The sequence below is a fragment of the Myodes glareolus genome, chromosome 6 (genome assembly GCF_982192425.1).
Source record: "Myodes glareolus chromosome 6, mMyoGla1.1, whole genome shotgun sequence".
Taxonomy (NCBI): Eukaryota; Metazoa; Chordata; class Mammalia; order Rodentia; family Cricetidae; genus Myodes; species Myodes glareolus.
In genome coordinates, this window is record NC_142031.1 from 65,980,350 (window position 1) to 66,006,159 (window position 25,810).

A 25,810-nucleotide genomic window follows, 5' to 3' on the forward strand; every position below is an offset into this window, starting at 1 on the left:
TGGCTTATACAGGCGTGTCTTTAATTCACTGACTTGTTAATTGCTTGTTTCATGCTCTCACTATTGTTAATAGGGAGTTTTCAAAGGAGAAGAGGAAATATTTTTATCTCAGAGTAAAATCTGGAAAAGACTATTTGCTAGTGACTTTTGATCTCTGGGTACTTTTCCTAGCAAACACACTTTCCACATAGTAACTGTTCTCTACTCATGGAAACTGCAATCCAGAGAAGGTTTCATGGAAGTTGTGTGATATTGAAGATAAAGGAGGTGTTTGTTATCTTAAAAACAAAACAAAACAAAAAAACGATTGGATTAACTGAGGCTATCATTGAATTACTTAGAATCACAGCAAAAGAAGTTTGCTGTGATAATTGTGGCATGATGTGTTTTATAAAGACAACTTTGTATTCCCTTAAAATGTGAATTAAATCAATGAGAAATATCCATGTTTACTAAACTGCTATCCAGGGCCTCTGAATTGTCTTAATTTTGCAATTCTTGGATGAAGGTTGCATTGGTAACCATGTATAGTTTTCCCATACAGAATTGTGCATAGCATTGGCATTTTTGATTAATAAACTGGTGGCCTGTGTCTGTAAGCCAAACATTCTAAAACGAAGAAGTAGACACCACTAGGCCCAGAAATGATGTCCAGGCCTTTCATGGGGGGGGCATGAGGGCTTTTTCTGGAGTCAGGTGTTCTTTCTGTGAGCTCTGCAGGTCTGCAGGGACTGGGAGAACTCCCAAGGTAAAGGAGCCTTGGAAGGAACTAATCTGGGCTGTGTGGACCTGGGAGATGAGGCGCCCCTAGGATAAGAGCTTCCTTGTGAAGTTGGTGTGTAGCACAAGTTCAAACTGTTCTTAATAATAGAAACTCAGAGTCAGCTTTCAGGGGTGAAAATTGAAGGTCAGAGAAACAGAGCACCTAACTACTAAATTTTTTTTTTTAACCTGTTCTAGCACTCAGACTAAAGGGGCAATCCTGTCCTCAGACTGCATCTCAGATCCTACCTCAGACTGCATCTGAGCTCTCTCTCCTCCCGCTTTATATTCCTCTCAGCACCCAGCCATATCACTCCTGTCTCCCCCTCACTAGTGCTGGGATCACCTTTGTGTGAGCTCTGTTTCTCTTATAGACTGTATCAATTTCATATAGCCCAGGGTGGCCTTGAACTAACAGAGATCGCCCTGCCTCTATCTCCCAAGGCCTGGGATTAAAGGTGTGTGCCACTGCTGCTTGACCTCTAGTGGCTTAGCTCTGCACTCTGATCTTCAGGCAAGCTTTATTTCTTAAAACACAAACAATCACCACACTGGAGCGTGAGAACCAGTGAAGAAAGGGAACTTCTCCCTCGGAGAGACCGATGAATTACTGAATGGATCTCTTAGAGGCCTTTATTTTCCCTGACCTGAACAGGACAGATCTCCGGCTCCATCATCCCAGCTAGTGTGGGAATTCACACACTCTTCCAGTCACTTCCGCTTGAGCTTAACCTGTGCGATCACTTTATATTCCCAAGTTTCAGCCTCTGTCTTGTGGGGTCACAGCTGCCCTAACTGATGGCTTTGCCCCTGGCTGAAATGGAACTGGAAAGCCAAGCCCTGTGCCCTCCATTTGGCTTCTGGGTGGCTAGGAATCCATGAACAGTTTCTATGGCAGAATACTTTGCTACCTGCACTGAGTGCTGAGGCCCTGCCTCTGTGTACCTCTCTAAAACGATATGAAGGAGTCCTCTACCTCACCTTAGTACAGGTTTTTAAAGCATTTTCATGCACAGTACAGAAATGTTTTTCAATGTCTCTCCGCAGTTAAGTGGGAAATAATCTGCAGTGGTTTTCCTGAGTTACCCTTTGCTGTGCCGTCAGTGTTTGCTCATGTAGGTGTCCAGTGGATTCCTGGCAAAATCTCTCTGAGGCCTATTGCTAGTAATGGGGCATGATAGACAAGAGTCTGGGGCTCAGCTTTGTCCTGATCTTTATTTCCTGCATAGAGATACCCTTTGCACATTAACACACCTGCACACACACACACATACACACACACCCTCTCTGAAGTCAGAGACTGCTTTGTGTGTCAATCTGCGCAGCATCTCATATATCAAGGATACTCAGTAAATTTCAACAGCAGACCTAATGCATTGCTCTTCTCATTCCAAGTCTCGCCTTTAGAAGACTGGAGTCTAATTTCAAGCAGTCTGTTTCGTTGTCCAGCAGTTGAGGTGTCCTGACTTCACAGCCTTCAGCAAATACTGGATGAAGGGCTCATCATGCCCACAGCCATTGGTGCCCAGTGAGAATTTTGTAGCTGTAACATGAGGGTGACTTACTGTTGTCACCGCTCCCTGAATGCTGATCCACCTGGAGAGCACCCTTCACCTCGGAGTGGCAGGGGTTTTGTCAGAGATGCTCCTGCTGTAGAGCAGCTTGGGAAGGGTGAGCAGCTGTGAGCCGGGAACATTCCGTCTTCTCAGGGGTTCTCAGTGGCGGCATCAGAGGATTCTTTCCAAGAGCTGTGCGGCTGAGAGGAGCGCTTTGCCTCCCGAGGAAAATCAATGTGAGCCATAAGGATAGAAGCTTAAAGGATGATTAGGAAACAAAATTCTCCTATCATTGTTGTAAGCCACACAGATTCTCTGCAAGTATCCTTCTGTTCCCTGTAAATTAGCAACTCTGGCCTGCAGATTAAATACACGAAATGGCCTTTTCCCTTTACATTTGGAAAATTAAAGTTTAGAAAAATCATGAGATGGAGAATCTCAGCCTTCTTAGCATGTGAGTTAGTTTTTTCTCATGCTAAATGACTTCTGAGACTTGTATAGATCGCCTGACAATAATGGCAGCAATTGTTTCATCATGAGGAAACTGATGTTTCCAAATAGTAACTATTGAAAAGAAGTTTTTCACAGGTATCGTTTTTAATGGTTAGTACCAAAATCACTCTGCTTGGGTTTATGCTTCATATTTGTTACTTTGTAACTAAACCTCAGTTTTTCTCATCTATGAAAATAAAGAAACCTACTTCATAAGGCTGTTTCGTGGATTAAGTGAGACAATGCTTAGAAAGTACGCTTCTGTAAAGCCTAGGAAATAACAGATAATCACACTGCTGTGCTAAGTGCATGCCTGCTGTGCCGTATTTCTTACTTTCTGTATATTAAATGTTAGAGACAATACTCTCTCAAAAGCAAGCTCTCCGATTAAAATAAAAGTGACATTTGCAGTTTGTGAACTGCACAGAGACAAGGAAAGCTAATTGCTTGTGTCTCTGAAAGGACACTAGGACAGGGACACGTGACTTTATGGGGAAAAAACCAAGCAGAGCTAAGATTATTTCTCAATCTCCACTTTGACTGTTCACAACTTGATCTTTGAAGGAAGGTTTATATTGCATGTTTTCAAAGGACTGCGGGCAGTTATAGGAGAAGAAAGGCGCTGTGCTGTGTTTTCCTGTTTGCCTGGTGTGGAGCAGGAAAGCACACAGCCACCCCTGTGCCAAGTGGGTACCCTAATAAGCAAATCGCAGTGTGTGGTGGTGTCAGTGTCTCTAGTGTCATGGTTTCCCTTGGTCACCACATGCAGACATCACTGTTGCCCCTCGGAGACAATGGGTACCTCTGGAATAAGCTAACAAATGGGGAGATGTATGGGAGGTTTTTATGATTTACTCTACTTTTATGTTAGATTCTCTTTGACGTTTGGTTTCCAGATACTGTGAAAAATCACTAAGTAAACATTTCACATACTGAAATGTTTCACAAAGGCCACACCTGAGCATCATGCTCTATCCCCATGGCCACATCTCAGCATGGTTCTTGACTTCTTTTCTGAATGATTAAATATGTAAATTCAAGAAAAATGACACAAGAATACTGCCACTGACTCCAAAACATAGACATTATATAAAGTCCTCGTATGAATATTTACTTTTTTCCATGAAATGTCCAAGAAAACCTGGTTGTGCCTCATCATGAAAGCTTGACTCTGAGCTAGGCATGGTTGTACATGCTTTAAGCCTAGCACTGAGAGGCAGAGGCAGGGTGATCTCTGTGATTCAGAGGGCAGCCTACTCCGTAGTTCCAGGCCATCCCGGGCTGCATAGTGCACTCTGTACAAAATTAAAAGAAAAAAAAAAACAGAATAAAATCACTGGGACCGATGAGATCGCTCAGTGGTTAAAAACACTTGAACCAAATTTCATTGATGGCCCAGATTTGATCTCCAGAATCTACATGGCAGGAGAGAACCCATTACCAGGAGTTGTTCTCTGATCCACACATGTGTGTACATGGCCACCTACTTATGAACATGCACATGTGCGCACGCACTCATACCAAATTTAAATGTAAAAACAGTATTTTTGAAGTTGACTCTGGTAGGTCACAGATGAAACTGTTTCCGTAGAGCAGACCGTGCAGGCCAGCATGGATGTGCTTTCTGTAACGAGGCAGTCACATGAGAACATGGCTTGTCCTGTCTGAGGTTTGGAAAATGCTCTGAACAAGCGAGGTCAGAAAATTAGGTTTACTTCCTTGGCCTGCATGGATTTTTTTTCTTTTCTAAGTGGGTTTCTATATGAAGAATAAAAGAAATCTCAACAGTGGCTTTCCTACCAAACTTAAACTATAAATCTCCCTGAAATTATCTTGATGTCTGGCGAAAGTATGTCTCAATTGAGCAGCCATGAATTGTTCTCCACAGGGAGAAGGCGGAGCCTGTCCCATATACTAAGCACTGGTCGTGACTGCCTGTCCCATCTCCTGAGCACTGGTTGTGACCGTCTCTGCTCTTATGTTTTTGCGAGGCAATGAGGCATTCAGAGCAGATATGAGAACTTCCTATTGTTTTGGTCCATTCCCAGGATTTCAGAGCACACTTCAATACTCAATTTGTTTCGATATAGATCAACCAAATATAACCTGTGGTTGCTGGTGTGTTCCCCTTGCGTGCAGTTTTGTTTAACATGGGTCACAGTAAAGGATCATGTGTAAAAATAATGGGTTGCTTCCTGTTTCTGCCAGCTGATTTGATCAGCCCAGAACTCCCTCTGTCCTGAGGATTACACAGCTCGTGTGGAATCTGTGCAGTACTTCCAGTTTGACAGTAACTGCATTAACCATTTGTAGTCTCTACGTCTCCGAGGCCATCATAGTAAGCATAGGTGTCTGATTTTGAAGTTAATGAATGAGCTTGGAACTCAAATGAACAATGGGTTTCTAAACAGCACTCAATTATCAGATGTTTGGAAAACAGATGGTTTTCATTAATTGACTGCGTTGGTTTGCTGTAGGGTTACCAGGAAGGTTAAGAGTATTTCTTTCCAATGTCACCATGTGAAACGTTTGTGATGTGTATTGTCACATGTGTGTTTACCTGTGTCCAGAATACCTTAGGGTGTGGTTTGTTTTGCTCTCCTAAAGAAAGAACAATGGTGTGAATGCAGGGAGCAGGTCCTCTGTGTTCTTATTATTTTAAGATTTATTTTATTTTTAATTTCCTGCATATGTGCCTGTGTGGTTATGTGCATGTGAGAGCAGGTGCCTGCTGAGGTCAGAAGAGGACATCAGATCCTCTGGAGTTGCAATTCCAAGGAGTTGTAAGCCACCTGATGTGGAGTGGGACTCGAACTCTGACCTGCTGTGAAAGCAGCCAGTATTTTTTCACTGCCAAACCCTCTCTCTTGCCCACATTTCCCATTTTTTAATCAAGTTACTTGTTTTCTGGTTATTGATTTGTTGAATTCCTATCTGCTTTGGATATTTTTCCCTTGTTAGAAGCATGGTTTGTCAACATCTTCTCCTGTTCTGTAGGTGTCTCTCCACTTACCGCTTGTTCCCCTTCCTGCACAGAGCTCTTTAACTGGATGCAATCCAATTTGATTTTTGCTTCTGTTGTCTATGATTTTGGAATCATATCTAATAAATGCTTGTTCAGATCAACTTCCTGGAGATTTTTCTCTCACTTTTCCTTCTAATAGTTTTGTGATTTTAGGTCTTACAGTTAAACCTTTAATGCTTTTTAAAACTTTCCAATGAGATGAGTATTTAATTTCATTGATCTGCTTGTGGGTTACCAGATGTCCCAATTCTGTTCACTACGAGTCCCTCCTTTCCACAGTGTGTATTTCTCACATCTGTCTTTTAAAAATCAAGTATGTGGAGTGCTCCTTGTTTTTTTAAATTTTCATTGTATGTGTTCATTGTACATGATGCTGTCTTGCATAAGGACGTTTTCATAGAAGTATATAGTGTACACTGGTCATGCTTTGTGCAATTGGCCTAATACCTTCTATGCCGTTACCATCCTGTTTAGATGAGTATAGCTTTGTAGTGTGTTTTGAAGTCAGTTGGTGTGATGCAACAGCTTTGCTCTTTTTCTTAAAGACTGGTTTGGATATTTGGCGTCTTCTGTTGCTGTGTACACAGTTTGGCTTTTTAAATGTGAAAAACAGCTTTGTAACTTTGGTGGAAAATGCATGGCATCTGTAGATTGCCCTTGGTAGTGTGGACATATTCATAGTAGTTTTCTAATTGATGGGCAGTGGAGAGGTTTTCATTATTGATGTCTCAGTTTTTTTTCAGTATTTTACACCTCTGAGTATACAGGTTTTTGCTTAAATTAATTCTTTTTAAGATTTTTATTTTTAAATTTGTGTATGTGATGGGGGAGTGAAGGATTTACACATCATTGCAGTACCAGCAGTGGCCGGGAGAGAGTGTCAGATCTCTTGAGGGTGGAATTGAAGTTGACTGTGAGCCACCTGACATGCATGGGTGCTGGGGCCTGAACTTGAGTCCTCTGGAGGAACAGTACCTGGTTCAAACTGCTGAGCCATGTCTCCAGCCCCATTGATTAAACCCATTCTTCAATAAAAAGTGAAATTGTTTTCCTGATATCCTTTAGGGAGAAGTTTGTTGCTGGCCTACAGAAACATTACCAATTTTTTAAGTGTTGATTTTCTCATCCTGCAACTTTACTGAACTAACTTTTTAGTTCAAACAGATTTTCATTGTGTCATTTCCTATTTGCATCTTACTGTCCACAGTAGTATAACTCCTTATTTCTGATTTACATAACTTTCAATTTCTTGAACCTACTTGTTTTAGTAAGACTCTACTGTTGTCTTGTTCCTTATGGGGAAAGCCTCGAACTCTCAGTCATGGATGTGATGTTAGCACCGGGGATGCCATCTACGGCTGTTGCTGTGCAGCACATTCCTTCCACACCTTATTCATTGTGCAGTTATGGCATGAGAGGATGTTATATTATTGTCAGATGGTGTTTCTGCATTTTTGGCATGATTGTGTAGTCTTCGGTTTCCAATCTTTGAGTGTGACCTTTCATATATAGATTTCCATATCCTTTATTGTTTTCTATTAAATGTGATAAGAAAGATAAAGGAATATGGAGGAAGCTAACAGGGGAGCTGGGAACTGGGATTTGTGTACTTTGGGTTCATACCTAAAATATTAGCAGTAGCTTTAGATGAAAATGTATCCTAACTAAATTATGAGATTGAATAGAGGAAAATTCCAACCATATCCTATGTAGAAATATAGAAAATGAAAGAATAGGAAAAGTCTTATCTTGCAGCTCTTGCCAAGAGAAAGCTTTTATAGCTGTGTAATATTGTACAGAATCAGCCCCAGAGAGAACAAGGACTAAAACAAAGGGACTTCCTTAGAGTTTGTTCTCTCGGGCACCACAGGCAGCATAAGAGCTGCGAGCGGTGACATCATTACTAGGACAGAGATGGAAATATAATAACAGGATGCTATAGATAATGTTCTGCCAGTGAGTTTGGAGATTTAAATGAAGTGGACTGAAGCCTGGTTGGGGTGGGGGAGCGGGAATATATGACAGCAAATTCAAGATGAAATGTCCTGGGTAAGCTTGAACTATTAAATAAATTGAACAAATCAATAGCCCATGCGTTTTTGGAAAATGAAAACCCAGACCCAGATGGCTTCAGTGATGAGATCTGCTGAATATTCAGAGCATAAATAATTGTATTATTTTACTAGCCTTCTAGATAGTGAGGAAGGGCCATGCTTTGCAGCTCAGGGAAGTCTTAATATACAAAGGAATGTAGACACAACTGGGAAAAGAAAGTGACAGACCGGTCTCCTTACCAGAACATGGAAGTCTACCCAAGTGTTACCGAAGAGCACTGACTGCCCAAGACGAGCCTGTGTGCTCATAACGGAGGCCAGCCTGGCTTCCTGACCAGAGTGTCGCCCCAGGAGTAGCAACACTGAGACTTCAGTTTCTACCTCTTTTTTATTTATTTATTTATTTATTTATTTATTTATTTATTTATTTTTTAAATTTTTGTTTTTCCATTCAATTATTTATACTTCCTCCCCTCCTCCCAATCCCCTCTGCTCCCCCACACCCCCTCCTCCCTCTTCTGACCTGCTTGAGAGAGGGCCTGAATCCTGCCCTGTGGGAAGTCCAAGGCCCTCCCCCCTACATCCAGGCCTAGGGAGCTGTGCATCCATATAGAGTAGGGTCCCAAAAAGCCAGAACATGCCGTAAAAACAAATCCCAGTTCCTTTATCAATGGCTTCTCAGTCAGCCCCCATTGTCAGCCGCAATCAGAGAGTCCGGTTTGGTCACATGCTCATTCAGACCTGGTCCAGCTGGATTTGGTGAGCTCCCATTAGAACAGGCACAATGCCTCAGTTGGTGGACCAACCCTTCGCGGTCCTGACTTCCTTGCTCATCTTCTCCCTCCTTCTGCCTTTCAACTGGGCCTTGGGAGCCCAGTTCATTGCTCTGATGAGGGTCTCTGTCTCTATCTCCATCTGTCGCCAGACGAAGATTCTATGGTGATATTCGACATAATCATCAGTGTGATAGTGGGGCAAGGACAGTTCAGGCACCCTCTCCTCTGCTGTCCAAGAACCTAGCTGGAGACATCCCATGGACACATGGGATCCCCTCTAGAGCCAAGACTCTTGCCAACCCTAAAATGGATCCCTAACTGTGGGTATCCCTGCTCCTATATCCATTGCTGGTGGGAATGCAAACTTGTGCAGCCACTTTGGAAATCCGTGTGTCAATTTCTCGGGAAATTCGGAATCAACCTACCTCAGGATCCAGCAATACCATTCTTGGGAATATATCCAAGAGATGCCCAATCATACTACAAAAGCATTTGTTCAACTATGTTCATAGCAGCATTATTTGTAATAGCAAGAACCTGAAAACAACCTAGATGCCCCTCAATGGAAGAATGGATATAGAAAGTGTGGAATATATACACATTAGAGTACTACTCAGTGGTAAAAAAGCAATGACATCTTGAATTTTGCATCCAAATGGATGGAAATAGAAAACACTATCCTGAGTGAGATAACCCAGACCCAAAAAGATAAATATGGTAAGTACTCACTCATTTGTAGACTCTAGCCATAAACCAAGGACATTAAGCCCATAGTTCACAAGCCCAGAGAAGCCAAATAACAAGGTGAACCCAAAGAAAACCATATATAGATCCTCCTGGAAATTGGAAGCAAACAAGATTGCAGGGCAAAAGCTGTGAGCATGGGGGTGGGGGTGAGTTTGGGAGAAGTGGGTAAGGGGAGAAGGGGAGAGGGAAGGGAGAAGGGAAGGACTAGCAAGAACTTGGGGGAGTGGGAGGGTGGAGATGGAGGAAGGGCATATATAGGAGCGGTTTCTACATCTTTGTGTTGCTTCCTCAGCTGCTACCAGGCAGCCTGCTCCTTGGCCTGGAGGGGAGCTCTTCTTGCAATAATGGGGTGGGGAGAGCTCACTCCACCTGGGAAACCTCAGCAGGACACAGAGAAGCCCTTCCTATCTCAATACAAGGGACTCCTTTGCACAAACCCACCTATTTGCAATCTGTTAAGTCTCTTTAAATCTTAAGCCGCATCTCTGTCACTTTGATGATTGAAAGGACACATGACATTAGAATTCCCTAAAAGACAAAACTCGCAATTGGGTGGTGGGAAGTCATTGGTTAATAGATCACCTCTCTGATTCCTGAAAGGTTTTTCGTCAGTTTTACCCCTCAGACTCCTAAAGCATGCTGCTTGGTGTTAAAATAACACGACAGATACCTACATTATAGCATGGGAATATGACAAAATGTACTTTCTGTGTGAGCTCAGATCTCACTTTATATTGCGGCTGAAACGCTGTGCTTTGTTTAAGAAGTGTGTTGGCAGCATTGGCAATGCTTCACTACTGGAGCAGCATTTCCAGATGTCTGAAAAGCCCTTGCCCCTCACCCCAGAACTTTTCGGTCATCATCCAGGCCATACAGAAACACCTGGAATTATACATTCTTGTTGGGCTCAGGAGGAAAACCAGAGAAATGCAAATTATTATGAGCAAAAGGAAACAAAATATCTCAAGTATTGTTGTAGAAGAAAATGTCTACAGGAAATAGCTAAATAGCTGAGAGATAGGACCAGGAAAAAACAAGATATGACTCAAAAGAAAAAAAACCCTCCTCAGTTTTCACGTCAAATCCCTGTTCTGCATTAGTGAGAGACACAAAGGGAGAATCCCAGGGAGCAGCTGACCAAATTTGGCATTTGGGCAATGTCATCAAACAGGTGACCAAGAGAAAGAAACTGCCCACAGCAGACGGTGAAGAGACAGAAACCCACCCTCAGGGAAAGTGTGTCGATTTCACTCAGAAAGAGATGTAAAATACATAAGGAAATGATCAAACATTTGCAGATATCTGAAGTCAGAGAACAGACCCACAACTGATGTAATGCAGCCACAGGCATGGGCCTGCATTGTAGAGAAGATAAGGGCCAGCACATCCAGTTATTATAAAGAAACATTTTGAAGGAAAAGTCACATTCTTGATTAGGAGTTAGAGAAGAATTTCATTTAAAAAAAACTACAAAAAACAGTAACTGGAAAGAATTACTAGGTGAGCTCATGGCTCCTTGGAAAAGGGGCCCATACCCTGACAACCTGAGGTAGATTCCCAAGTCCCACATGGTGCAAGGAGAGAACCGACTCCCTTCCACTTGTTGTAATCTACATAGGTGCACATTGTGTGTGCATGCTCCACCATTTACAATAAAGATATAAATACAAAATATAATTTTTTTTAAAATAGAAGACCAAATCCAGTTTAGAAATGATCAAAAACTTGATTCAATTTATATTCAGAAGAGAAATACCATTGGCAATACATATCTGAAAATGTGTTCAACATCCCTGATCACCAGGGACATGCAGAACAAAGCCACAAAGTTGTATCACTGAGGAGATGCCAGGATAACGATAGCTGTGACACACTGTCCTCTGGACATGATGTGGCCATTGTCCAGTTGAGCAGGATGCAGCTGTAGTTACTGGAAGGAGACTCGTCCAGAATTGAGCTCATTAACTCCGTATCATAGTGCAGGGGAGGGACGCACAAAGCCCCAGCCCTTCTCGAAGGTTTAACAATTAACAGTTGCTGAGAAAAACAGTTTTTCCTAACAGTGTAATGACCCATAAGTTGTTGACAGTTGTGAGAGTAACTCTGGGTGAACTCACTGATGGAATTGTTTCTTTGTTTCTGGGATGGGTGCCCTATGTGGGTGAGCAGATGTTGATTCTTGTTTCTTCAGGACAAAGTTCACACAACAGCTCTTTAAAAAGCAAGGGTGGTCTGGGGAGATGACTCAGCAAGCAGAGCACTGGCATTGTATGCATGAGGACCAAGTTCATGCCCAGGTCCATGAAAAGCCAAGCAGGCTTGATGGCCACCAAAGATCAGTGCAAAAGATGGGGACATATAAGGTGTGCCAGCTTACCAGAGTGGAGAGTCACATGCTGAAGCCCTGTGGGAGCCAAATGTCAAGGATGGAGAAGCCATGTAGTGGTTGGCTAATTCCTGAGGGCTCAGAGTAAAGAACTCTGAAGTTTAGAACTTCCAGGAGGTCCCAGACATGTGAGAAATGTATATTTTTATACTGTATATTTTTGAGGTTTGTCTCCTAAGAGTTCAACTAGGCTCCCGTGGTGGACATTGTAGAATTATCCCGTGCACTTCTGGCAAAAAGCAGAGACAGATCCACTGTGAACGACAAGAGAGCACTGTGTGAGCAGCGCCACACTTGCTGATTTCCCCTGGCACATTGTGTCTGGCTGGCAGGAAAAACATTACAAGAAATGCTAAGTAGCAGAAGGCACAACTTGACAAGTGGAGTGAGCAGCAGACCCATATATAGGGTTGTGGAGATTAGCAGGCCAGGAATTTGAGCAGCTATGATGAACAAATTAAAAGTTCTAATAGAAGTGGGCAACATGAGCAGATAGGGGACTCCTAAGAGGTGTTGGAATGCTGCTAATCAAAACTAGGAACAGAAATGAATATGGCCTTTGTTAGGTGTGTGAGTAACTTGAATATAGTAAGTGAAGAATTTCTGAGCTTGAAGATATCTCAGTAGAAACCTCTAATGACAAAAAGCAAAGAGAACAAAAAGCAAAGAGAAACAAAACAGTTTGGGAAGAGTGTAGGACTCTACAAAGAACCGGCATACAGTAGGGAAAGAGAGAAACAGAAAGTAACTCTTAAAGATAGCAACTAAATTCATGTCAGACACCACACTAGAGACACAGGGACCTCCGTAGACACCGCACTGGATTAACAGCTTCCTAAAATGTGCTACAATTAGGCATGCATTTCCAAACTACAGAAAGTCAAATATATAATGAAATTCTGAGAGAGAAAGAGAAAAAAACAAGCACATTTCTTGTCGAGAAGCAAAAGCTAGAATCATTTTCAGCTCCTTAGAACCTTCACAGACAGGAAGAGAGAAGGCATGAGATGTTTAGTGTAGAAGAGGAGAAACGAAATAAAAGAGAAAACCACCATCTGCAGTCGCTACCCCGTGCGCTCATCCTCCAAAGGTTAAGGGAAAGTAACAACCCTGTAGACAACAACAGCTGAGGAGAGGTGTGGGCCATACCGGCCTTTGCAAGACCTGCGTTAGCTTCTTTACAGCGAAAGCACTGGGTCAGAAACTAAGATCTGAATAAAGACTGAAAACAACTGAAATCTCTTACAGTGAAATGAATAAAGTTTGCATATTTATATAGTGGAATATTAGCAAAAATAAGGTAAACAAAGATGTTTATAAACATGAGGTTGAATAAAAGAAGTAAAACCATAAAGCGTGCTGTTATGTAAAATTCATTAACCTAGAGGCTCTTCATTGTGAAGGGACCGTGAGCACTGATGTGAAATGGAAAAGGACTGCCCACATGAGGTGATGGGTGCTGACCGGAAGGAAACCCTGTGGCTGGAGATTCAAGGCAGGCTGTGCTCGTTGCATTTTCTGCTGCCTTGCTGTTTGCTCTATAGTGATTGGCCTCACTCTATGTGTGTTCTGTTTAACTTAAAATGTTTAAAAATAAAACCAGGACTGGTGCCAAGCCTGATATCCCAAGTTCATAGTGGAAGCAGAAAATTGACTCCCACAAATTGTTTCTAAATTCCAAATGTGCACCCTGGTACACACATGTGTGTGCACACACACTTTAAATTGGTTTTCTAATGTAATTATAAATTAAGGTGTAGGTGCCAAGATTTTCCAGTGGTAAAGAGCAATGTTAGTTCTTTAAGAAAACCTGAGTTTTATCCCTAGCACCTGCATCATGGCTCACAACTGTCTGGAATTCCAGCCCCAGGGGGATTCAACACCTTCTTCTTGCTTCTGTGTACACATGGTACCCATATATACATGCAAGCAAAACACCCATACATATAAAATAAAAGTAAAGGATAGGAAACTTAAATTGATAGCCTCTGTTCTTATTTTCCTGTTCTATGATCTTTTACTATTACTGAGGTGCCCATTTATATTTCCGTTAATAGATTGAGCATAACTCTTTTGACTTTTCTGATCTCCTATAGAAGTCATTTTCACATAGCTAGTAATAACCAGGTGGTAAATACTGTCTGACTTAAAGTGGTTGGACTTATGTTCATTTTCATCAGGAGAAGCATTTGGATCTATCTCTGTTTTCCTGAGTGAGCCAGTTTGATGCTTTTATCCTTAAGATAAAGTTAAGATTGAAGTTAACTCACTCAATAAAGTGTTTTCTTTTTCCATCCATTTGCATGCAAAATTCAAGATGTCATTGTTTCTTACCGCTGAGTAAAACTCTAAAGTGTATATGTGCCACACCTTCTTTAACCATCGAGGGGCACCTAGGTTGTTCCATGTTCTGGCTATTACAAATAGTGCTGCTATGAACATAGTTGAACAAATGCTTTTGTAGTATGATTGAGCATCTCTTGGGTATATTCCCAAGAGTGGAATTGCTGGGTCCTGAGGTAGGTTGATTCCCAGTTTTCTGGGAAACCGCCACACTGATTTCCAAAGTGGCTGCACAAGTTTGCATTCCCACCAACAATGGATGAGTGTTCCCCTTACTCCACATCCTCTCCAGCATAGGCTCTCATTGGTGTTTTTGATTTTAGCTATTCTGACAGGTGTAAGATGGTATCTCAACATTGTTTTGATTTGTGTTTTGCTGATTGCATGACCATAAGTGTCTTTTGGCCATTTGAATTTCTTCTGTTGAGAATTCTCTGTCTGGCGTTGGATGGAGATAGAGAAAGAGACCCACATTGGAGCACTGGACTGAGCTCTCAAAGTCCAAATGAGGAGCAAAAGGAGGGATAAGATGAGTAAGGAAGTCAGGACCACGAGGGGTGCGTCCACCCACTGAGACGGTGGGACTGATCTAATGGGAGCTCACCAAGGCCAGCTGTACTGGGACTGATGGAGCATGTGATCAAACTGGACTCTCTGAATGTGTCTGACAATGAGGGCTGACTGAGAAGTCAAGGACAATGGCACTGGGTTTTGATTCTACTTCATGGACTGGCTTTGTGGGAGCCTGGTTTGTTTGGATGCTCTCCTTTATAGACCTGGATGGAGAGGGGAGGACCTTGGACTTCTCATGGGGCAGGGAACCCTGACTGCTCTTAGGACTGGGAGGGAAGGAGTAGAGGGAGGGGGAGGGAAAAGGGAGGCGGGGAGGAGGTGGAAATTTTTAATAAATAAATAAATTTTAAAAAAAGATTGAAATTAAGAGAAACCCACTTTGAAAAGAGAACTGTCTCCAAGTCTAATCAGTAAAGAAATGCTCATAGCAATGGAGCCTTTCGTGCGACCCTGTTCCCATCAAGTCAGGTCAGGGTATGAATTCCTCCTTCTGGTACTCCTTCAATGAATGGTGAATTTCCATCATGACCTAGAAGTGTCTGTCACTCCTCCTCCTTCCCATAGTTAGCCCCAGTGCCCCAGGATGCACTTAGGCCCCCTATGGACTAGCATGGGGTAAGAATACAGTCAGCTTTAGCTTTGTGTGAGCGCATCTCTAGTGGTGTTCTAGGCCTGATGACTGCCAGGAGGAGAGTGTAGGAAGAACAGCCAAGGCCTGGTGACTGTCAGGAGACTATAGGAAATACAGGCAAGCATGGGCTATTCTGTAAGAAAACCTCTCATGTAAATGTGTTTCTTTCTTGTAGGTCATCCACTCCTTTCTGCTGTTTCCCACTATTGAGCGGATGGCTGAGACGCCCAACGGCAGAATTGCCACTCCACTTCTGTGCTGGTTTCGATATGCGCTCTATGCTACCGGCTACTTATTACTTAAACCATGTCCAGAAATAATAAAGTCCTTCATAATCAAAAAAGCCCTTGAAAAACTGAACTTCACCTGTGAAATTCCTTTGAAGAACTTTCTTCATCCATTCTGCCTGGGTAAGCATGCTTTTCAAAGGTGTGTGGCTGCTGTTGTGTAAGGAAGAGTGTGCAGACTAGTCTTGGCCAGTTCGTGAGCATCGGGCAGTTATCTGTTTGACTTTTCCTACCCCACATTTAATTTGACATTGAGTTCAGGATAACCGGAAGTAAAAATCTCATGGGGCTTTAATGTTCCCTTCTGCTCCTGGTTCACGCTGTAGCTACAGCATGGGGAGATGAGCCAAGCACAGGATACAGCTTGTGTGGAGTCCTCGCAGGAATCCAGAGGTAGCCTGCAGCTCAGTGTCTGCAGTAATGGCCTGTAGAGGGCATGGGTTACATCTTGATGCTCATCTTTTCCATCAATTTAGAAGAGTTTAAATTATGCCAGAGTAAACATCACCATGCTAACATAGTTTAGTATTGAAATCTCTGCTGTCTATACTTTCAGATATACCAATGATTAGTCTTTCTATTTTGTACTTTTGGACAATAATAACTTATTAGTTTTTACAAATTACTTAAATTTTATTTAGTTTTTTGTATGTATGGGTGTTTTGCCTGCACATATGTCTGTGCACCATGCTAACTTGTGACCAGAAGCAGGCCTCAGATCAGGATGTGGAACATAAGAAATTTTTATCTTTCAATTATATAAACTCTAAATGCAATAATTAAACGACAGTTTTGTATCAAGTGAATATATAATACATATGCCATCACTTACTTTTTGTTTAAGCAAGTGCTTATGTAAGCTATTTCTAGTCTTTCCTACACAAGAGTTACAAGCATCTTCCTAGAGAAACACCCCTGAAGTCACTGGTGAGGAAGGAGCCCCCTTGCAGTTGCAGTGATTGGACTCTAGTCATGGGCTCCAGCAGCCTCCGCTGGAGCTCAACCACAGTGCACACTCCCCCTCTAGACAGGGCCAACCAGCGCCTTCCAGCCACGTTGTTTCAGGCTTTCTCCCCAACCACAGTCGCTCACTGTCTTCAAAATAGACCCTAAAAACCAGAAGGAAGTTCATCTTCTTCACTTTAAATGACCGACTTGCAAGCAGATGTATTTGTGCACATAGCCGTCTTGCTGCTGGTGTGCCTGCTTCATCTGGTCTTCCGCTCCTTGGCTCTGATTTGGACTAACAATACCCAAGTAGTCAGTACTTCAGTTTTTTCCAGTTAGTGTAACTTTGGTTACAGGGAAAGGAAGCAAGAGCTACTTCTCTAGTCCCTGGCTCCTCTGCCTGGATGTTTAGTTGAACCTAGTAACCCTGAGATGCTCATTAACCAAGTGTCCAGACATCCCGACCACCACATCCCCTCTCCCTCTGGCTCTCCAGTACCCACGGCCTCCTCTCGTGGTCATTAACCAAGTGTCCAGACATCCCGACCACCACAACCCCTCTTCCTCTGGCTCTCCAGTACCCACTGCCTCCTCTTGCCATAATCATCACAGAAGCTACCCCCTCTCCAGCCACCTGGTCATGCCTTTGGTGACTTGCTGGAAGGACAGTGCTCTTAAGAGATGGCTTCAGGCTGAGAATGGTTAGTGGGCCCCAGAACATCTCATGCCCTGGAGAAAGGTAACCAGTGTTCATAGGGGCCTCAGTGGTGTGGCTAAGGAGTCCTAGCAAATGTTCAAGTCAGAAATCATCCCAGTACTGCTTGTGGTCCAGCTATGTCCTCCCGCTGGGGACCTGCTCCGTGTCCAGTTGCCCTTCAGAGGATGATCTTTAACTTGCTGGGTGGACTTGCAGGCTGCCTTGCAGTGTTTGTGCATTATGTAATGTCTGTGCTACAGGAGAAATCTTATGGAAACACATGGAGGAAGTTTGCTAGTCCAAGGGGTAGATTATAAATCCTGCCCTGTCTAGATAGGGGCGCCCTTCAGTGTCCTTTAGTTTGTGCACACAGTTTTGTTTTCATAGGCTCTGAAAGGTCATACACAAAAATATTCAGTCCTTTCAGTGCTGCCACCCTGGGCAGACGGTAGGCACACCAAGCCTCTACTACCTCTTCACATCCCCCTCCCTCCAGCAGGCCAAGGTCTGTGGCATCAGAGTTCTCCTCCTGTGGGAGGGGGAGAAATGTCGCTTCCCATCTAGACAGTGGCCCTAACTCAATTAGCAGATAGTATAAGCCTTACCTCTGCATCCATCAGGGTAATTAGGTAACTTGATATTCTGAAATGTGGTTTGTAAAGACTATACACGGATGTTCCCCCTTAATTTCAACTCTGGAATATTTGCTACTGTGCATGTTTCCTTGAGTTGATACACTTCCATTTCTTGAGATATACATTGTCGTCCCACTAAGACACGAAGTTAGATTTTCTGATCAAAGCTAAAAGAAAGTATAGTTTAGCTCAGCAGTATCAAGGTCAAACAATTAAGTGTTTACAATGTTGGCCTGCTGAGGGAGGGTTGGAGACATGAAGACGGAGTAGAAGGCTTGGCGTGCCATCTTTGTGCAGGGTGGCGGCACACAAATGGTTGAATATTTTGCCGTATGACGTTTCATAGCATATAAAAACAACACTGTCCTTTTGATAGGCTAACCTGATATGTTCATTCTTTTCCATTACCTCAGGAGAGGAACGGAGCCCAAGACCCGAGGCAGTTCTGCCAGGGTTTTGTGCTTTGTAAATCATGTTGTGAAGGAAGCTTCCATAGTCTTCTCCCTCCTTAATAAACATGGGGATAACTGTTCAAGCTGTTTATCAAGCTAACGATAGCAAGCCTCACAGCAGGTCACCAATTTCTCCTTAGAATATTTTCATCTTGTCCCAGATTAAATTTCTTTACCACAAAGAAATCCTGTGATCTACTCTCTCACTCAGGTGGGCATGTGAAAGTCTGTTCATGCCAGGAGGTGGTGGTAGTGGTGCACACCTTTAATCCCAGCACTCGGGAGGCAGGGCAGGCAGATCTCTGTGAATTTAAGGCCAGCCTTTCCTATTGAGCGAGTTCCAGGACAGGCTCCACAGCTACTGATAATCCCTGTCTCGAAAAAAAAAAAAGAAAAAGAAAAAAGTACATAAAGTCTGTTCATAAATCCTACTGAGGACTTAGTGAGCAGAAGAAGTTCAACCTAAAATCCAAGGAGAAAAGAGCAGAAAGAAAGCATTTGTCTGTGCTGGATTTAGTACTAGGGGTAATTATATGACTCTGGGACCTCATCTCTTCTAAAGTTAAATAGTCTTAGCAATGTTTATCGTTTATCCGAATAGTTTTAACTCACATTTTTAAATTATTGTCAGTCTAAAATGTGATAGCTTAAAATTGCACACTACCTACCACTGGTTACGTCTTTCACTGTCATAAACAAACTATTACTAAGATAATATTATACATTTTACACGAAGTGGATGGTCGTGCTGATCAGTCACGTGGCCTTCTCAGTGCTGCAGACAGGCAGTGTGTCGTCAGTCTACAGTACTAGAGTCCTGGCTTGTAAAGAAACAGTATGTTTCAGAAGTAAGAAACGCTTAATTTTGGAAAAATTTTAGAATAGGAGATTTTCTTTTCTGGGCTTAGTTTCTTTGTTGTTATACAAATTTTTCACCACTGGCAAAGATGAAAAACAATGGAAACAAGAAAGGTTAAATAAGTTCCGTGTGTTAAGTGTCTTTGTTTGGCCTCTGTGCCTGTCAAATTCTGTAGATTTTTTTTTGGGGGGGGGGGCCTCCTGGTTTGCACTGCCGGGCTCTACCACAGCTCTTCTTGTGTTGGGCCTCTGTTCTGCTGAAGCTTCTGTCCACTGACCCTGCAGCTCCCCAGTCTACCTGCAGCTCAGCTCCTATGTATCATCCCTGGGAGTTACAAGTATATGACTGATGTCAAAATAAAGATTTAGACCCTCCTCTTATGTGTGCTTATTTGTTCTGCTTGAGTTCCTGCTTAGCTCAACAATGTGCTTCGGCTTCCATGATTGTTTCCACAGTGATGTCAGATGCTGGACCACTTTAAATAAAGCAGCAGGCTTTTTCTCACCACTCCTGCAAAAATACCTAGCCAAGCATCCGTCTCCCTCAGCCCCTTCCCATTTACGTCACTTAACCCTTCCTTTTATACACCTGTTAGAAGCAGAACACTAGATAGACTAATGGATGAGGCACAATCTCTGCCCGTAAGCTAACAATGGAGCAGGAGGGACTGCTGTGGGTGATGTTCAGGTGTGGCAATGTCTGCTGTCAGAAGAACAGATCCAGGACCTGAGTGGTACTTAGACCCTGGAAATCAGACCTTGGTCAGTTGTAAAGCAGAGATGACTGGCCCCATGGATAACATCAGGACAGGACACAGTCTGTACAGAAGGCAGTCCTTGTTTCAGACTGTGAGCATGTGGAAAACCCAGCAACACTGTGCTATGAGATCAATGTCCTGTTGGTCCTCAGCCTCAGCCCTCAGCCACCCTGAGCCCTCAGCCTCTCTTCTGGTCATCCACGGTGACACTTGAATGTCAAACGTTTCAGAAGGTGGTTGCAGCAAAGAAATTAGAGCATGGAGCTCCTTGTGAGCCTTTGTTCAGCTGTGTTTAGGCTTTAATGAAGCCCAAGTAAACAAGCGTTTTCCTAGGTCATCCTTCAGGGTTTCACGTCCATTCTCCTCATGGTAGACATTTCCTTCTCAACAGTGCTCGACACTCTGAAACCTGCTGAAACTTCCAGGTACTGTAGCTCTTTCCTCTCCTCTGCTCTACTCTACCTAAGTCACAGCATTCACCCTCCCAGATGCCCTGTCTCCTTGATGCAGAATGCAGTTAGAACTGTTTCCATCAGGTACAATAGACATGCAGTCAGCTGCCTTTCAAAGGAGAGGTTATTGCTTACAGCTCCCAGTAGTGGGGGACATGCCACACCACAGGTCTCCACAAGGAAGCACCCTGTTTATTAGTTCAGAAGGCAGAAGGGACAGAGGACCTACAGTCTGTGTTGTGGGGTGCTTGGCATCTGGGTTGGGAGATCTAGGATTGGCTGTTACATTTTCTGAAGTCTCTGGGTGGTCTGTTGTCTGGTACCTACCTAGCTCTGGGGTGATTTCAAGTGGAGGGAAGGTAAGATGCTGGGTTGATTTTTTTTGGGTGTTTTCAGAGAGTAAATAGCTGGGGTTTGAGCCTGTGGTAGTTTGGCTTACATAGGAAAGTTATTATCACTGGAGTCTCTGTGCCTAGCCTACGAAGTATTGATTGGAATAGGAGCTTTGATCTGATAACACTTGATAACACTCCAGCTGGTGGGGAGGGTAGAAAGGCTACCTGGAAATGTGTGATGACTATTGAAGCCTCGTGTGGGCTGTGAGAAGGTCTGACCAACACATGGCAGCCACGGAGGAGCCTCCCAAGGTCACACGTGTAACTTGAATTCTGCTGCTCTGTAGCATTAAATGTGTGACTCAGTGCCTTGTGTTCGGTATTGTTGTAATAAATCCTCGTAGGCTAGAAATACCCAAACATTAGCCAGTGTTGGTTAAAACAATCTCTGAATTTAATTTGTAATACAGAACCACAAAGTCTTCCTCGTGATGCTGAGATGCGTCAGTCTCCAGATGTTTCCAGAGACAGGAAGTGTCATCTCTTAATGAAGACTTCTCAGTTGTAAAAGTAGCAACCAAATAAATTGCTTGTTTGCCAATATCTCGATTGGGCAAATCTGAAGTGGATTTTCATTTCAAATGGCAATAACTTCACAAAGCTCCTCCACTTCTGAGATGAATAAAAAGGACTTCATTTGCCCTCTTGCCCAAAATAACTGAAACAACAAATAAAATGTAAAATCAAAAGTTTTCAAGACAGCAGATGTTGAAGTGAAAAGCAGGGATTCTGACCAAAGAGAAATCAATGAAGTGAATTTTACAATTATCTCTTTTGTTGTTTGAAGTTTCCCGGCTTCTATACAGGGACAAACACAAGTGGAACCCTTCAAATTGCCTGAAGGCTGTGGGTTCTACTCTTATTCCCCAGGCTGTCCTGGCATCTTTGGGCCTTACCGGCCAGGATGTGTTGTAAAAGGGAGGTGCTTGTTGGTTCCTGGCTGCCCAGCTAGCTTAGACCCAAAATGATCACACAAAAACTGTATTAATTAAATTATTGTATGGCCCATTAGCTCTAACTTCTTATTGGCTCACTCTTACATATTAATTTAACCCATTTCTATTAATCTGTGTATTGCCACATGTGTATTGCTGTGGCTTACCGGCTAAAGTTTCGTCATGTCTAACTCTGGCGGTGGCTCCGTGGCATCTCCCTAACTCTGCTTTTTTCTCCCAGCATTCAGTTCAGTTTTTTCCACCTAACCTAAGTTCTGCCTTGCTATAGGTTCAAAGCAGTTTCTTTGTTCATTAACGGTAATCACAGCACACAGAGGAGATGCCCACATAACCTCCCCTTTTTTGCTTAAATAAAAAGGAAGGTTTTCACTTTAAAGTAATAAAATTACATATTACAAAACAGGTATCAAACAAGAATTACATTTACAATATTTATATCTACTTTATCTTTTATCATAACTAAGGAAAACTATAACCATAAGTTCTTTAACTCCATCAAAGGCTCCAGAAGGATATAATATTACCTAAATAAACAGGAAGTACATTGTAAGCAACTTCCAAAACTCTAGAACTGACAGAGACATCTCGCTACCTGAACAGTCACCCAAAGTTTTTCTGTACCATTGGGGCATCCATCTTCAGCCTACAGACCAATAGTATCCAGCATACTTTTTCACAAAGCAGGAAATTTCAAAGACAGTTCCACCTATATTGACAGTTTGTCAGTCACTTTCTTCTGTATTTTGAAGAATGTCTGGCAGACTTTTTCATGTAGCAGGAACCCTGAAGGATCGTGTCTCACCTTCAGGCAAGTTTAGCAGTCATTTCTCTGTGGGTCCTGCATATCCAGTTAAGCAGTCCAGGCAAGAGCAGTTTCTTGCCGAAAATGGCTAACAAACTCCATAGGAAGCCTCTTCGATGCCTATCATCCTCATGAAGTAGCTTGGTACAGCCAGGAGCATATGTGTCTCATTGTCATGAAAAGTCTTAAGTTCTTAAACATTTTAAATACTATATTATGAAGGTCTCTGAAAGATTTGAAGAATAACTATCTGACAAATGTGACTACAAGCTTGACTATTATAGATGACTCTCTATTTACCTATATTTCTTAATTATACATTACATTTTTAAATGTACTGCACAAACATAATACCTTAATCAAGAGCAGAAATATATATATATACAGTATAACAAAATTTACCTTAAATTTGTATCAATAAACCAAGATCCATACCAAAGCAAATTATTCATCTCTATAGTATACTCCCTTTAAGTGTAAACAAACAATTATAAACAATATTTGGGAATATGTGCATAGTTTTGTTCATATTGCTTTTTGCTTTTTGGGGGTGTTGTTAATCAGGTCTTTTATGGTATATCATGTTTGCTAGGTTTATCTCAGTCAGCAGTTGGGTGAAGTAATTTTTGAGGGTGTTCTCAGCAACCTTTCAGGGGGTCGTGGTATATCAAATCATATTAGCCTGGAATGAATCCACAAGTTTTTATCCTCTGTGGAGACAAAAGAAGAACCTCTTTTCCAAAGCAATATATCCATAGACTCAAACTTTGAGGTCAAGATACCTTTATAATATACATGCTGGCTTAGCTTAGCAGCCCATACAATGAAATGTCTCTCTGTACTTAGCTTCTTAACAGTCAAAAATTTCAAAGAAAACACAATAATGTACATAATCCAGACTCTCTGTGTATAGTCCATCTTTACGTGGCTTATTTTTTTCATTCCTTTTAATGTTTGACTGTCTGAACTCTGTCTCTTTAAAAACTTTTTTTTAAAACATTTTACTTAAGGATGGGCTGCCCCTCCCAGGGTTAGGTGAACCTTGGAGACACAGTGCTCTGAAAACACAACCTTGCCTTTGCAAGCCTGCCAGAGAGCTCGTGTACATCTTTTAGACCCACAGTATCTGGTGTCAAATAGCGCTTGGCCTCTAGAAAAAGGAATCATATCAATTTGATAAAATTCATTTGATGTTTGTGTTTCTTCTGCATAGTCTATGTGTTTAACTGTTTGTTTCTTTGTTTGTTTCCAATGAAGCGAATGCTGCCTACCTTGGGAGCCAAGAGATGATGCAGGTGGGAAAGAGAGATGATGAAGCCATTCAGGAACTTTTACCTAAGGTAACCACTTCGAGGCTGCAGGCTGTCAGGTGGTGGGAAGAAATACTTCTCAGACTGTGAGACACTGGACTGCAGCTCATCCACAGTGCTGATTTTCAGTTCTGCAACCCCTCCCTGATGCAGTTTTAGGAAGCAAGCGTTACATACTTTGCAAGAAAGATTTCATTGTGTTAAACATATTTCCTCCCAAGAGGACCTGGAGAAATGCCGGTACTGTTTGGTTTGTGTCATTACGTTTACGTCATCATATCATCAGCATATTGGTGGCCATCGCATTTCCTGAGCAGCAGTTGTCTGGAGATAGAAATTTGTGTCAAGAGGCAGCTGTTACTCACTGACTGGAGCAGGTTGGGCAAGGAGGACCTGCTACTGTCCAGGGCTCTGAAATACTCCAGCACTGAGGGTGTGAAATGACCAGAAAACAGCATTTTATTTTGTAGTTAAGTTATAAGCGAGTCTGTTTCCAAGATGCATTTTACTTCACCAGGTTGGGCGTCTATAAAAACAGTTCAAGTCCTGCTTTATAGTAAGACTGGCAGACACTTGTTTCCAAAATTTACACCTGGGGATGACGGGACTGACCTGTTAGAGGCGGTCCTCCCACCTGGGGAAGCCAGCTGCTGTTCAGTACTAGTTCTGCATCCTGTTTGTGTGTTGTGGTCAGGAAGAGGTCAGGGAAGGCGCTAACTTACTCCTGTGCTAGGTTAAATCCTCATGCACGTGTAATCGTTCCCAGGTAGAGGTCTGCTCACGGCAGCTGTGGCAGGGCTGGAAGTTTCCTGACAATTTCTCGGGAGAAACCCGGGAGTGCGCCGCTAGACAGGCAACATTTCAAGGTTACTATTAGCACAGGCTCAGGATGGAGCTCACCAACTCCAGGGAACAACTGTGTTTCTAAGATGACAACATCAAATGCAGGGCAGAATTTAAGGCATGCCCAGTGTTGTTCTTTCTGTTGGTGTGCAGCTTCATTCCTGTCTCACTGTGACTCCCTTCAGTCAGTTCACTGAACACCTTCCACCAGCCAGAGAGCAGCTCTCCCCTCAGATAGGATCGTCCCTGTTCCTCAGCGTTCCTAAGTGAATACAGAGACAGGGAATGTATGGGCACTTATGTTACATAAGGATAAAAGGAGGAACCATGCTGCAACTTAATTTAATAAAGTACTTAACACAATATATCCCTGTCAGCTTAGGAAATAAGGGAAGTTAAGGCACACAGTCCTAGGAAGGTGGGCAATACCTCCTCTCATCCAGAGACCTTTTATTCCAGTGGTTCTTAACCTCCGTAATCCTGTTACCCCATAATACATGATGTGTGATCCCCACCATAAAATTCTTTTTATTGCTACTTCATAAATGTATTTTGCCACTGTTATGAATTGTAATGTAAATATCTGTGTTTTCCAGTGGTCTTAGGTGACCTCTGTGAAAGGGTCCTTTGATCCCCAAAGGTGCCACAACCCACAGGTTGAGAAATGATGTTGTAGTCAAAGCTGAGAGCCCAGTTCCTGAGACTGCAAATGCCTCTCCCTTAAGTGTGTGTTCAAGGATGCCTGGTCCCCGTTTCCACCGAGAAGAGGTACTCAGAACCTCTGTGTCTGTTCACACTGCCCAGCGTGAAGTTTCTGAGCCATCACAGATGCGAGAACCTTTCCCTTTGTCTCAGTTATTCCCCTCAAAGCCATTCCATAAAGAGTATTTGTGTGCCGTCCCACCAAGAAGCCACACGAAGCTAGCATAAAACTAGTCTCTACCACACCATGCCAAAAGCTTCCTGGGCCCTTCTTCTACCCTGAGTGACAGGCTTCAGCTTTGAAGTCACAGTCAGGTTCTCTGCCATTGGTTTCCTTGTTCTCACAAAGAGGTGTTTTAATATGTTTAGG

General features: G+C 42.7%; 1 protein-coding gene across 3 annotated transcripts in view; it reads left to right on the forward strand.

Moving 5' to 3' along the window:
- Nucleotides 1–25,810, forward strand: part of Ldah (lipid droplet associated hydrolase) — a 79,622-nt gene that overhangs the window by 48,781 nt on the left and 5,031 nt on the right. For all 3 annotated transcript variants that reach the window (XM_087907253.1, XM_087907254.1, XM_087907255.1), the window contains exons 5-6: nt 15,521–15,755; nt 23,843–23,925. In XM_087907253.1, coding sequence (XP_087763379.1) covers nt 15,521–15,755; nt 23,843–23,925 — 318 coding nt within the window. The remainder of the gene's footprint in view (nt 1–15,520; nt 15,756–23,842; nt 23,926–25,810) is intronic.